The sequence below is a fragment of the Dipodomys merriami genome, unplaced genomic scaffold (assembly GCF_024711535.1).
Source record: "Dipodomys merriami isolate MVZ:Mamm:240054 unplaced genomic scaffold, mDipMer1.0.p SCAF_3, whole genome shotgun sequence".
NCBI lineage: Eukaryota > Metazoa > Chordata > Mammalia > Rodentia > Heteromyidae > Dipodomys > Dipodomys merriami.
Genome location: NW_027204492.1, coordinates 110,709,061 through 110,722,650, shown reverse-complemented (window position 1 = coordinate 110,722,650; position 13,590 = coordinate 110,709,061). Strand labels below are relative to the sequence as shown.

The 13,590-nt window shown below is 38.2% G+C and overlaps 1 protein-coding gene across 1 annotated transcript in view; it reads right to left on the bottom strand.

Annotated features, from left to right (window-relative positions):
• Window positions 1-239: 239 nt before the first annotated feature.
• Window positions 240-13,590, bottom strand: part of Bend2 (BEN domain containing 2) — a 50,101-nt gene continuing 36,750 nt past the window's right edge. Inside the window, exons 13-19 of the mRNA XM_070039405.1 lie at window positions 13,222-13,386; window positions 11,717-11,818; window positions 10,996-11,196; window positions 9,568-9,689; window positions 6,779-6,920; window positions 3,521-3,721; window positions 240-637 (exon numbers count right to left, since the gene is read on the bottom strand). Of these exons, the coding sequence (XP_069895506.1) occupies window positions 477-637; window positions 3,521-3,721; window positions 6,779-6,920; window positions 9,568-9,689; window positions 10,996-11,196; window positions 11,717-11,818; window positions 13,222-13,386 (1,094 nt within the window). The 3' untranslated portion in view covers window positions 240-476. The remainder of the gene's footprint in view (window positions 638-3,520; window positions 3,722-6,778; window positions 6,921-9,567; window positions 9,690-10,995; window positions 11,197-11,716; window positions 11,819-13,221; window positions 13,387-13,590) is intronic.

Here is a 13,590-nt window from a genome sequence, read left to right as displayed (position 1 = left end):
TTCCTGTTTTCACTATAAGCAAACTTGTTATAAAATGTTATCAAGGGGCTGGGAAGGTGGCTCAGCGGTAGAGCGCTTGCCTTGCATGCCTGAGGCCCTGGGTTCAATTCCTCAGCACCACATAAGCAAAAAGAAAAAAGCCGGAAGTGGCGCTATGGCTCAAGTGGTAGAGTGCTAGCCTTGAGCTGAAAAGCTGAGGGACAGCGCCCAGGCCCAGAGTTCAGGCCCCACGACCGGACCCCAAAAAAAGAAATAAAATAAATAAAATGATAAAAAAATGTTATCAAGAAGTAAATAAAAGAACTTTGGTTATTTCTTCGGGATGTAAATGCACACCTGCTTTGCCACTACAATACAACAGGCTAATTTTGGAATTACAAAACTAGAGAAGATTATACAATGATCTATCCATCAAAAACAGGAGGATAGTTGGTTCAAGTGCTCTAGCTGGTTGGCTCCACTGAATCTTTCAGCTTTTACTCCTCTGTAGAAGGGTGGGATAAACCAGCCTCTGCTTTAGGGGTCTTCAGTTTCTGTTTAAAAGCTCGGATACTGCTGCATATGGCTGCTAGGCACACTTTCCAGTCATCACTATCTTCCATTAGATTACAGGAAGGGAAGCTTTCCTGGAGAAACTCTGGCGGTAAAACAGAAGAGTTATTTAGAAATCACACTAGAAAAATGAATTTACTCACTCTCAATTTTACTGCTATTTCTTTTCAATACTGGAGACCAACCCCAGGGCAGAGAGAGAGAGAGAGAGAGAGAGAGAGAGAGAGAGAGAGAGAGAGAGAGAGAGAGAGAGAGAGAGAGAGAGAGAGAGAGAGAGAGAGTGTGTGTGTGTGTGATATACACATACATACACATACATACATACATACATACATACATACATACATACATATATGCTCTACCACTGAGCTACATATCCAGCCCACAGTATTTAATACTAAGTGAGGTGGAGATTGGGAGGATCATGGTTCAAGGCCAATGTGAGCAAAAATGTAGTGTAACCTTATCTCAGCATGCAAGTCAAGTTTAGCAGAGCACACCTCTACCCTCAGCTGTGAGAGAGGCAGAGATAGGAGGATTATGGTCTTAGAACAACCCAAGCAAAATAAATCGTAAGACCTTATCAGAAAAACAACTAAAGCAAAATGGACTGGAGGTGTGCCTCAAATGGTAGTACATCTGCCTAGCAAGCAGAAGAGCCTGACTTCAAATCTCAGTACCATAAAAAAAACCTAATTGAAACATGCTTTCCCCTGGTGTCAGTGGCTCGGGCCTGTACTCCTACTTAGGAGGCTGAGATCTGAGAATGGAGGTTCAAGGGCAGAAAAGTCTGTCGGACTCTTATCTCCAGTTAATCACAAAAAAAGCCAGAAGTGGAGTTGTACATCAAGTGGTAAAGACTAACCTTGAGCAGAATAGCTCAGAGACAGTGCCCAGGCCTAGGAACAGCAAAAAGGAAAATGTTCCACAAACATTATTTTAAAAGCTGAGTAAATCTGTTAATCTAAAAGAACGAGATGAAATAGTACCGTTCTTAAAGCACAATAAACTCCACTGCCTTAAGCACCCAGCAACATTTCTTATTCATAAGTGTATCTAACATATATCCATGTGTGCTAATAAGCCTTTGCAATTCACAAGAAGCACCAGTGTCTTCATATATATATAAGAAGCTACCTATCATTGCTACTTTCTGCACCACTAAATTTATCTCTAAAAAAGGAAATGAGTCTGTAGATCTTACAGTTATAGGAAGATGTGCATGTAGGAAGGTAATAATGAAAAATACAATGAGCACTCTTGGTCTCTTGGTGGGGGGGAGGACAAAGAATAAGGGATTGGTGTTTGTTAGAAGAACACAGGTGCCTTTAACTTCCATGCTTTTGTAATTAGCTCTACATCTCTGAACCCTTAGGAAAGAATATGGTGATTGCTACAGGTCAGCATTGAATGGTGACATCAACCACATTCACTTTTCAACATGGTAACAGGTGACAAATCAACATGCCATTAACACAGCCTATCTCCATTCTTTTTAGCAAGATATGTGTCAAAGGCTGCATATTCATAGCACCAACCAATTATCAGCAGTAGCCACAGGAGCTCCTGTGACAAGTCACTGAATTCAGTATGGCTCCACTATGATGAACATTTTTATTAAGAAAAAAAGGTGTCAGGCAAAGAAAGTTTGTACCATGTGGCCCTGGTAGCAAAACTGGGAGGATAATGACCACATAATGACCACATAGCATCTGCAAATCTCACAACAGACAATAAGGGGCCAAAATTGGTTGGTGTGTTCTCTTCAACACAATTCCTAAAAAGTTAGTGTGTTTTCTCCATCACTAATCCTAAAAAGTTTCAGACTGTGCAAATGGGAAAAGCAATACTCTGGAGTTATTGCCAACTTGGGTTTTTACATTGCACATAAGCACTTTAAGTGCTCTGAAAATATTCAACAGTAGAAAGCTAACAACAGGAACTTGCACTGATTCAAAGGCAATAGGGGAGGCAAAGCTGGTGGGGTGCATAAATGAAGGAGGAGTCTGAACACAAAGCAATAGGACAAGGAAGACCTAGTGAAGCCAATGGATTAAAGGTATTCAAAACATGTTTTAAAACTGAGAGACCACTGGACACCAGTGGCTCATGCCTATAATCTTAGCTACTCAGGAGGCTGAGATCTGAGGATCCCAGTTCAAAGTCAGCCCAGGCAGGAAAGTCTGTGAGACTCTTATCCCCAATAAACCACCAGAAAACCGGAAGTGGTGCTGTGGCTCAAGTGGTAGAGCACTAGCCTTGAGCTGAAGAGCTGAGGGACAGCACCCAGGCCTAGAGTTTAAGCCCCACACTAACAAAAAAACAAAAACAAAAAACTGAGAGACCATTGAAGTCCTTGTTGCCTTAAGGTCTCTTGTGATCATTTGACTAAAACGTATTTTATTCATGAAACACCTATTAATATACAGCAGTCTTTTAAAAAGTTTGGGATTGGGTGCTAATGGCTCCTGCCTGTAAGCCTAGCTAGTCAGGAGGCTGAGATCTGAGGACTGAGGTTCAAAGCTAGCCCAGGTAAGAAAGTCCATGAGATTCTTATCCCCAATTAATTGCCACAGAAAACCAGAAGTGGAGCTACGGCTCAAAGTGGTAGAATGCTAGCCTTGAGCAAAAGAACACGGACAGAGCTCAGGTCATGAGTTCAAGTCCCTTGACCAAAAAAACAAAACAGAAAAAAAAAGTTTGGGGAATGCTGACCCTACACTAACAGGATAAAATGTAGCAAACTAACTATGAAATCCTACATTAAAAATTAGAAATACTAATAGAAAGGACAAGAGCCTAATAACAATAGAAGTATTAGGTAAATGTCAGTATGGGGGGGGGGATCTAAAGATCTTAGTTAGCCATAACTTTAAAAATAGTAAATGTCACTTTAAACTGCATTAGCAACCTAGTGGGTAATAGTGTTACTATATTCTGGGTTGATTTGGGAAAGCATGCAACAAACCTCGGATAGCAGCAATTGTATTGTCGTCAAGATTACAAACATCAAACTGCACGTTGTCAAAGATGGTATTTCTGGACAACTCCTCTGTGAACAGGTAGTGACTGAGGTATCTGGCTGATAGCTCTGGAGAATGCTTTGTTTTCGCTATAGTCATTACTGAACTCGGTACCTGTACACGTCTACTCGAATGTCCCAAATGACCTAGCAAAAGAAAAAGATGCTAATTTTCACAGCAGATATTTGGTTGCACTTTTTCAAGATTTAAGTAGAAAGGCTGATTTTTCTAAATTTTTAGGCTCAAAAATTGGAAAGGTTGAAGGAATCAATTATTAAATTTTAAATGTTAAATATTAAATTTTTAGTGGTTAGGAGACAGCATGATGGGACAGAATTTACTTGCTAATGTGATTGCACATGCTCCCATTGTTCAAGGGGAGGCTTTAGTGGTATGTTACTTTTTAGGATGCAATAATTATGTGAAAATTACTTTGGTGCTACTTGAAAGGATCATACATGGTTAAAGGCCAGTTGGGCAAAATAAACATTGGAGAACTTATCTCAAAAAAACAAAGCAGATGAGCAAAAAGAAGTTTGAGCGATCTTATCTCAAAAATAAAGCAGCTGCCGGGCTCTGGTGGCTCACGCCTGTAATCCTAGCTACTCAGGAGGCTGAGATCTGAGCCAGCCCGGGCAGGAAAGTCCATGAGACTCTTATCTCCAATAAACCACTAGAAAACCAGAAGTGGCCCTGTGGCTCAAGCAGTAAAGTGCTCACCTTGAGCTGAAGAGCTGGGGGACAGCGCCCAGGCCCAGAGTTTAAGCCCCATGACTGACAAAAAACAAACAAACAAAAATAAAGCAGCTGAGCAAAAAAAAAGTTAGAGACTTTATCTCAAAAAAATAAACCAGTTCACATAGTTTTATTTGCATGGATGAAAATAGAACAATAAGGCCTGTGGAAGTTGTCTTAAAAAGGGGGGAAGTAGCATACATAGGTCAGTGATAGAGGAGTAAAACTGAGTAGGATACACACCTGTTCATACGAGTGGAAAAGTATTGAAAATAAAACTCCCCCTACACAACACACTGTACGCTAATTTAAAAAAACAGGTATGGTGTATATGCTACAATCCCAGCTATATGGAAGGCAGAAGTAGGGGAATGGTCATTCAAGGCCAGAAAGAGCAAAAAAGAAAAATAAAGAAAAAGAGTTGCAGAGCACTTGCCTCCCAAGGATGAGGCCTGAGTTCAAATACAAATGGCATCAAAAAAGAAATTTGAAAATGAGAAATAAAGAAAATAAAATTAGATTTAGTAAGAAATTCTAAGTAGTCTCAGACATACTAGTTGGAGGAGGCAACAATGCTTGATAAGAAATGTACTCATTACCTTGCTCGTGTAATTGTAACCCCTCTGTATGGTATTTTCATAATAAAAGAACTTATTAATAATAAAAAATAATTCTAAGTAGTTTTAATGACACCAAAATAAGCACTATGATTCTTCTTACTGCATTATTTTCATTTCTAAAATGTAGATATTTAATTTAGTATTAAACTCATCACTTAAACATCAACAAACTTCTGGTTGTTCATAGATGTATTTTAGATACCGTATTTGAGCTCAAAAATAAATGTTGAAGTTTTCATTTCTCAACTGCATATATCTTCTGCAGTCCATAAAGATTAAAATTATCATATTTGAAAATTGTATTTTACATATAATAAACAATTATTTCTTAAGGAAGACATATTAGAGAAATAGGACATCATTATTACAAGTAAATGTTTATTTCATCTTGGAACATTCATCCTTTAATAAGTAGAGTACTATAAATTGTTGGATCACCCAGATTTAATATGATCAGATTAACTTACTTAAAAATGGGCCTAAAGGATTAACTCTGGGGTGTAAACCAAGTAATAGATAAGACTAATATTCTAGTCATAAATTCAATTTCTAAGAACCTAAGAAAATTATCCAAAATATGGAATAGCTATCCAAATGAAGATACTTCTTTACAGTGTGATTGATAATCTTCTAAAGAATCCTCAAATAATTAAGTAAATAAACAAGGAGTAAGCTAAATAAATTAGAGTAAATTATGCACTGTTATATATCTACTAAGAAAAATGATGATAGATTGTAGGTTCTTCAGAAAACAAACATATTATCTGGGAGAAGGAAAATAGTTATATGGAGACCATGTTTGATATGTTCCCAAGAAAAAGGAAACAGAAAAAATGAAAATACCTTCAACATTTCTAAATTACTGATGATGAAAAATTTTCCCCTTTTAACTATTTTTTGAAGTTTTAGAATAAACCAGTATAATAACTACACAAACTGGTAGCTTCCTTGCTCACAATGCACTTAATAATCCTGTCACCTGCTATGGTTAAATCACATTTATAGACCTGTGACCAATCTCCCCAGACAGATTCTTTTCCTTTCACATGGTCTTGGGACTCCCTCTCTCTGGCTCCTACTTGCTTGAGGCTCATATTGTCTGGTGCTTCTTTTATATAGTATGTTTATTGTTATCTAATTTAGAGTGATTCAACAATTTATAGTACTACTTATTAAATGATGGATTTAGCTTTTAAAGTAGTTCTATAATGGTAAAACAAAATTAACAATTTATCGTTTCACAATTCTGTTTGCACAGGATCCTAGGCAATACATTACTAAGGGGGTTGACCTGAGGGAAGGGTAGAAACAAAATGGAATTTTGCCACCTTGGGAATCACTCATTGGTGATGCTGAATTCCACCATCCTGGGAAGGATGTCTTGGGGAATGTAAGCAGCTACTGGCACCGTTACCTATGAAACTGCCCCTTGATACAAATAAAAGCAGAGCCTTTGATAGGCAACTTGCAGTGGAAGCACAATGTTCTGAAGAATGGGATCCATTAAATTCACGCCCAAACCCCTTATTGAGCACCAGTGATCTACCAAGCTTGGAGACCAAAAACTTCAGGTTCACACTAGCTCCTGCAGAGGATGCTGGCTCCTCTGAGCTAATAAGTCAGCAGGTTGCTGCTGGGGCTGCTCTCCTGGTGGAGAGGATGGGGAGAGACAGACAGGTTTCGATTGTAAATCATCAGTCTCAGAACTAGGCACCCTTTATTTTCTCATTAAGAAGTTTAAATTGCTTTAATTTCTTACAAAAAAGTTGAGAACAGTACAATGAGACCTACAAATGCATTACCAGAATCTAACATTTATGAGCAAAATAACTGATTTTCAAAACTCACCCAGTTGTTCCACATAACAAGTGACTGGCTTTCCATTTCTTGTTCCATAGAGTACCCTCCTTCCATACAGAACCCTCCCGTAAGGCTCATTACTTCCCTCTCCATCATCGTTCCTTCTCACACAAACAAGAGCAACTTCATGCTGAAACAAAAAAGTCATATCTAAAAACCAAGCCCCATGGTCTAAAAATATGACCATATTCCAGTATCTACCAGCATGTTCCTGTGGTTGGTAGGTAAGAAAGCATTTCTAGAGAGATGGGCTGACACCATAAGTACTCAAAGCAGAAGTGCAGATTCTCCTTCAGGATGCCATGACTCACTGCTTCTGAGAGTGGTCTTGATAGCTCTAATGGACTGAATGATAACTGCTAGCACAAAAAAGTACATGGCAAACATTCCAGGAACAAACGAATGAATTTCTTAGGAATGATCATGTTTGCTTGTTTTTTTTAATGCTTTTTTTCTGTTTTCCTAAGTGGGTTTCAAGTCCAGCTGTATATTTGAATTACATTAGGAATCCTCTTTTTTTTTTAACACAAAAAATGTTTGTGTCCTACCTTAGAAAATTCAACCAGAATCTCTGGAGGTAGAAGGAAAGAATTGCAGCAGGAGTAAGCTTTTTCAGGAGTGTTTCATGTAGTCAGGTGTAATAGCACATTTCTGTAAGTCCCTGTTACTCAGGAGGCTGAATGAGGCAGGAGGATCTGAGACCACAAGCTTGAGACTAGCCTGAGCAACACAATAAGCACCCATCTCAAACAAAAAGGGTCTCAGCCAGGTGCCAGTGTTTTATACCTGTAATCCTAGCTACTTGGAAAGCTGAGATAGAATTGTGGTTTGAGGCTAGGCTGGGCAAAAATAGTTGGCAAGACCACTTCTTGACCAATAGCTAGATAAGATGAGATGTACCTATTATTGGAGTCTTGTGGGAACCATAAATAAAGCAGACTGCAGATAAGGTACACTAGGCAGAAACTCAGACTTTATCTTAAAAATAATGCAAGCTTGGTGTCAGTGGCTCACATCTGTTAATCCTTGCTACTCAGAAGGCTGAGATCTCAGGATCTTGATTCATAGTCAACCCAGGTAGAAAAGTCCTTGATTGTCACCTGCAAATTAACCTGCCAAAAGCTAGACCGAAAGTATGACTCACATGGTAGTGATATAGCCTTGAGAAAACAAGACACATGAAAGCACTAGGCCCTGAGTACAAGCCCTTGTACTGGCAATGCAATAAATAAGTAAGTGCACACATAAACAAACTCCCCAAGGGCTTAGCAATAGAGTGCCCACCTAGCAAGTGTGAGGCTCAGCTGAAATCTCAGTACTGACCCTAAAATAATGTCTCAAGTGATTCTTACATGTACCCAGATAACAGCTACTACTCTAGGTTGGAGCCTTTCAAATAAGTGAGTGCTCACAAATCACCTGTGTAGAGTAGGAACATACAAAAACGTAAATTCTGTCAGAGTCTGACGTAGAATCCAAGATTGTATTTCTCACAAACTTTTATACTGCTGCTGTTGCTGGACTGAAGACCCACTTTGAGTAGCAAAATTCCCCCAGTTTCATTTCAAGCATACACCAGGCACCTGACAGATGCTGCATCTCTTCTGCTGCCTAAGCAAATATGCAAATTGAAGTTTTCCAGGCAGTTTCTTGATTTTATGTGAATTGTTTAGGGCGCAGTTTTGAAGGATATAAAAATGAATGTTAAAAATAACTAGATTTGGTTTCAGACAGGTGGTACTTGAGCCATCACTCCAAATGTTTACCTGAAAAACATTGGCTCAGCTGCAAGAATTCTTAGCAAATAGTTTGTATAAACCATCTAGAGGGGTAGGAATGACTAAATATGCCAAGAATAAAGTTTAGAGAGATTGGTGGAAATTAGGAAATGTCATTAAGCTAAACACATCTTCAGCCAAAGAGAAACAACATAGAATCCTCATCTCTAAGGATCCATTTAAGGTTAAAAGTCGTTTAAATTGGACATACAATGCCTATAAGAGAAACCAGATATCTATTACCATGCAAATATACTGAATGTAAAATACCTGTGACAGCTTAACCCCAAAGCTTGCATTATTTTCACCAGGTCTCAACAACATTGAAAGTGAACAAGTAATGAGGGCCTGTAATTTCTCCTATGCTATCCTCAGCTGCTGCCACCACCCACAACAACCAAGAGGCACACACAGATGCCTCCTTTTGGTGTTACTTAGTGAGATACTGAAAAAGATTTTGTAAACAACTTGGTAAGTTAAAACTTACATTGATATAGAGCTTGGCTTCATATATATTAATCCTAACATATTTTGTTTACCTTTAGGTTATGTTTTAAGGAGTCTAAATACAAAATAATAAAACAAACAGGCACTATGCTTTTGATCACATACTCCCCCCTAACTTAAGAAAATAGCAAGCCAGGTGCTGGTGGCTCACGCCTGTAATCCTAGCTACTTAGGAGGCTGAGATCTGAGGATCACGGTTCAAAGCCAGCCCGAGCAGGAAAGTCTGTGAGACTTTTATCTCCAATAAACCACTCAGAAAACCAGAAGTGGTGCTGTGGCTCAAGTGGAAGAGCACTCGCCTTGAGCTGAAGAGTGCAGGGACAGCATTCAGGCCCAGTGTTCAACCACGGCTGACAAAAAAAAGAAAAAGAAAGAAAGAAAGAAAAAAGCAGATGGCCTGAAGATCCTGTGCATGATGATTATCAGTTCTTGAATTATATACAGTATGGGCTTACACAGCAGTTACTTACAGTTAAATAAAAAATAACTTACTAAATGTGTTTGAACTTCAATGCACAAATTTTCAACCAAACGTCTGATACTAGACATACAAATGCTCCAGTCACTTCCATTTTCTGTCAAATCATACTGAAGGAAAATATTTGCCAAATGTTCTGAAAAAGTGAAGGTATTCATGAAAATTGGAAAGGAAATCAACAAAGAAACAAGTTAGAATTACTTTAAATAAATGGGCTCAGCCTGGTACCAGTGACTGATGCCACTCAGGAAGCTGAGATCTGAGGACCACAGTTTGAAGCCAGCCCAGACAGCCTCAGACTCTTATCTCCAATTAGCCACCAGAAAGGTGGATGTAGAGCTGTAGCTCAAGTGGTAGATTACTATCCTTGACCACAAAAGCTCAAGGATGACACTGAGACCCTGAGTTTAAGACCCAGTACTGGCACAAATAAATAAATACATAAACTCTATTCTAGTTGCCATTTTCTGTCTCTTTCAGAGAGTTTAGAAATTCTATCCAATGAGGATTCTTTGCTGAATTATTTCTTCCTCTTATAGGAAATTTCCTAAAACACTAACCTAAGAAAGGTCTTCTTGCTTTAAAAATATTTTTAAAATAATACATTAACCAAAAGCCAAACTGGCAGAGTCCTGAGATAATTTAATACCCCAATGGATGAGTTAGAACTAAAAAAGGCAACCTGTAAAGAGAAAATAGTGTCACTGCAAACATCATGACACAGTGCTTCATTTACTTGTGTATTTACAATGTCTATTTTCCTATAAGCTCTTCTTTCTTCTTAAACTTTCTCTCCTTTGTCCTTCAACCATCTAAAGAGTCTTTTGGAATCTTGTTCCAATGTATGTCCTTAGCAAAGCATCTTGGAACGTCTTCAAAATAGTTGCTCTGCTCGCTGAGCCCCTACAACACCACCACACCAAACTGGAAATTATCTGTTGTTGTCAATGTGTCATTTCTAGACTTTAACCTGTTTGAAGAAAAAACTTCTTCCTATGGTATCCTCAGTGTCTATGAGTTATAGGGCCTCACTACATTTTTCTGAAAGGCAGAAAACTAAGGTATATTCATTATGAGATCTTATTTCTGTGCTGTTAGTTGCTAACACTGAAACGTTCTTATTCCTTTCTCTATCCTCTCCTTTCTCCATCATCTATTTATTTGGCTTTTCTTAGCAAGCTCCAGTGCTAAAAAAAGTGACTACTTATTCACCATAAGCAATTACATTTAATAAGGCTAGTCTTAGTCTACCAGTCTATTGACAGGTTTTCTTTTAAAAGTTGTTACCCATTACATATCATTAAATTGTAAAATCAGGGTCACCCAGCTGAAAATAAAGAGTTCTAAGATTTACATTTTTATCATTCTTTAATTAATAATAACACTTGTTACATGACCAAGTAATGGTTTTTAATCCCTAATTACATAATAAATGCACATACCTCTTATTGCAGCCATTCTGTTTGGATCCAGGTCTGGGTAACCTAGACCATTGATACTTGCAGCACTGTTAATCAGACTTTCCTCAGAGAACACCACATAAACCAAGTAGCAGGCTGCAAGGCTGAGTTTGGTCATCTTCTCTATAGTCTCCAAATGAATATTATGTATCCTGATATTTCTTCTTGGATCTCCAAGATATGCTTTAAAAATCCAAGAAAAAAATCCTTGTTTTCAAACAGACATTTCATGAAAGTGTTTAATGTAAATTAACCGATTTCTTTTTTTTTTTCTTTTTTGGTCAGTCGTGGGGCTTGAACTCTGGGCCTGGGCGCTGTCCCTCAGCTCTTCAGCTCAAGGCTAGCGCTCTACCACTTGAGCCACAGCGCCACTTCTGGCTTTTTCTGCTTATGTGGTACTGGGGAATTGAACCCAGGGCCTCATGAATGCAAGGCAAGCGCTCTACCATTGAGCCACCTCCCCAGCCCAAATTAACCGATTTCTAACGCAAATTATTTCCCGCTATTTTCCATGACATTACTCCTATGTGAAACAGTAAACAGTATTTAAGATCTCCTTGTGTACCATTTTTCTATTTACCGGAATATTTCTTATACTGACATGTGACTCTGAAATATCTCAAAGTGAAATGTTTATTTAGGTTATAACTAATAAATTGTATTAAAAGTATGCTACTTGTACTATGAATCATTTCAAACATACCAAAACCTGTGATTAAGGGAAATTCTGGAATGTTATCTTGGCCTGTACCATTTTCCATGGAAACTGGGCAATTCACTCTCACAGGTATCAGTTCTTGGTCATCTGTCAGTGTTGAAAGACAAACAAAAACTCACCATTTGTTTTTTGACAATACTAGGGATTAAACCTGGACTGGTACTTGCAAGGCAGGTGCTCTACAACCTGAGTCAAGTCACCAATACCTCTTTGTGATGATTACTTTCAAGGGAGCGTCTTGCTTTATGATCTGAGCCACCCTGGGCTGTGATACTCCTACTTGTGTTTCCCATGTTGTTGGGTATGATAGGCACATGGCCATTATACCCAGCTATTGCGTTTACCCTGTAGCTGGGGTAATAGGGGAGCGCCACCATGCCTCATGATTGCTTGAGATGAAGTCTTAAGAACTTTTCTGTGTAGGCTAATCTCTAGACACAATCCCTTGGATCTCTGTCTCCCAAGTAGCTAGTATTACAGGCTTGAGCTATTACGCTGTCACCAAATTTTTATCAATAAAGGAGAAATGGAAGCACTCTCTAAGAAAAACTTAAAAGTTGTCACTTACCCAAAAAGAAGGGGTAAACAGATAAATCATAGTGCATCTAGACCATGGAATACACTTCACCAATAAAAGGAAGAATGGTTGGTACATGCAACAATGTGGATGAGTGATCAGGGAACTGCACTAGGGGAAAAAGCCAACTGCTAAGTTATATACCATATATTCCATTTATATAATGTTGAAGTGACAAATCACAGATTTAAACAACAGATTGGTGGATTCCAGCAGTTAAAAACAGGGCAGGGCTTTGGGAAGAGATGTTAAACTAGAAAGCAGCAAATGTGATTATAACAGAGTAAATGAGAGAACACGGTGGTGACAAAATTATTTGGGGGCTGACCTGTAGTAGAGGATGCATGAACCTGAAATGTGAGAAAACTGAACTAAAACATGCACATATACATGTACACAAAAGAATAAAAGTAAAGCTGAGGAACTTAAGATAATATCTATTAATAGTGTCACATCAATATCCTGGTTGTACAATTTTTCTATAGCTTTGCATAATGTTACTATTTGGGTGAACTGGACAATGGAAATACAGAATCCCACTACATTATTACAACTATATACTTAGCTAAATTTTTCCTGAAAACAAAGTTTAGTTAGAAAAAGCCACCACTATCTTGTACTAAGGACATTAAAGAATTTAGATAAAACAGTGCTTTCTGTAATAAGCATCATTCCAAACTCACCCAAAGTGTGACTTCAATGATGTGGAAATATTTTGGCTACTGTCATCTTCCAATAAAAGCAAGGAATTTGTCTCATAGTTCCTTCCAGGCTGGATTGTGCTTGTACCAATGTTTCCATAAATAAAATATTTTAAAACATTGAAAGAAACCTCAACTGTGAAGCAAAACTACCCTTCATAAATGAAAATCTGGATGACCTAGTGCTGCTAGCACTATCACTTCAAACTCACCAAAAAAGAGGGGGATAGAGAAAAATGGAGATTCATTATCTTCTTCATCATTATCATAGTCACTGTCATTTCCAAGTTCAGGTGGGTTATCCATTATATCTGAGTTGTCTTGATCCATAGTTTTGGGATCAAATGCTATCTCTTCAAGTATAATTTTTTCAACTCCTGGAAGAAAAGAATTCTTGATCAAAAGGTATGTACTAGATAAAATTATCAAATTACTCTTCAAATAAAGGGGAAATAGTGGCATTCTCACACAGAGCAAAATTAAAAGAATTCATTCTGCCAGGCACTGGTGGCTCACGCCTGTAATCCTAGCTACTCGAGAGACTGAAATCTGAGGCTTGTGGATCAAAAGCTAAGCCTCTG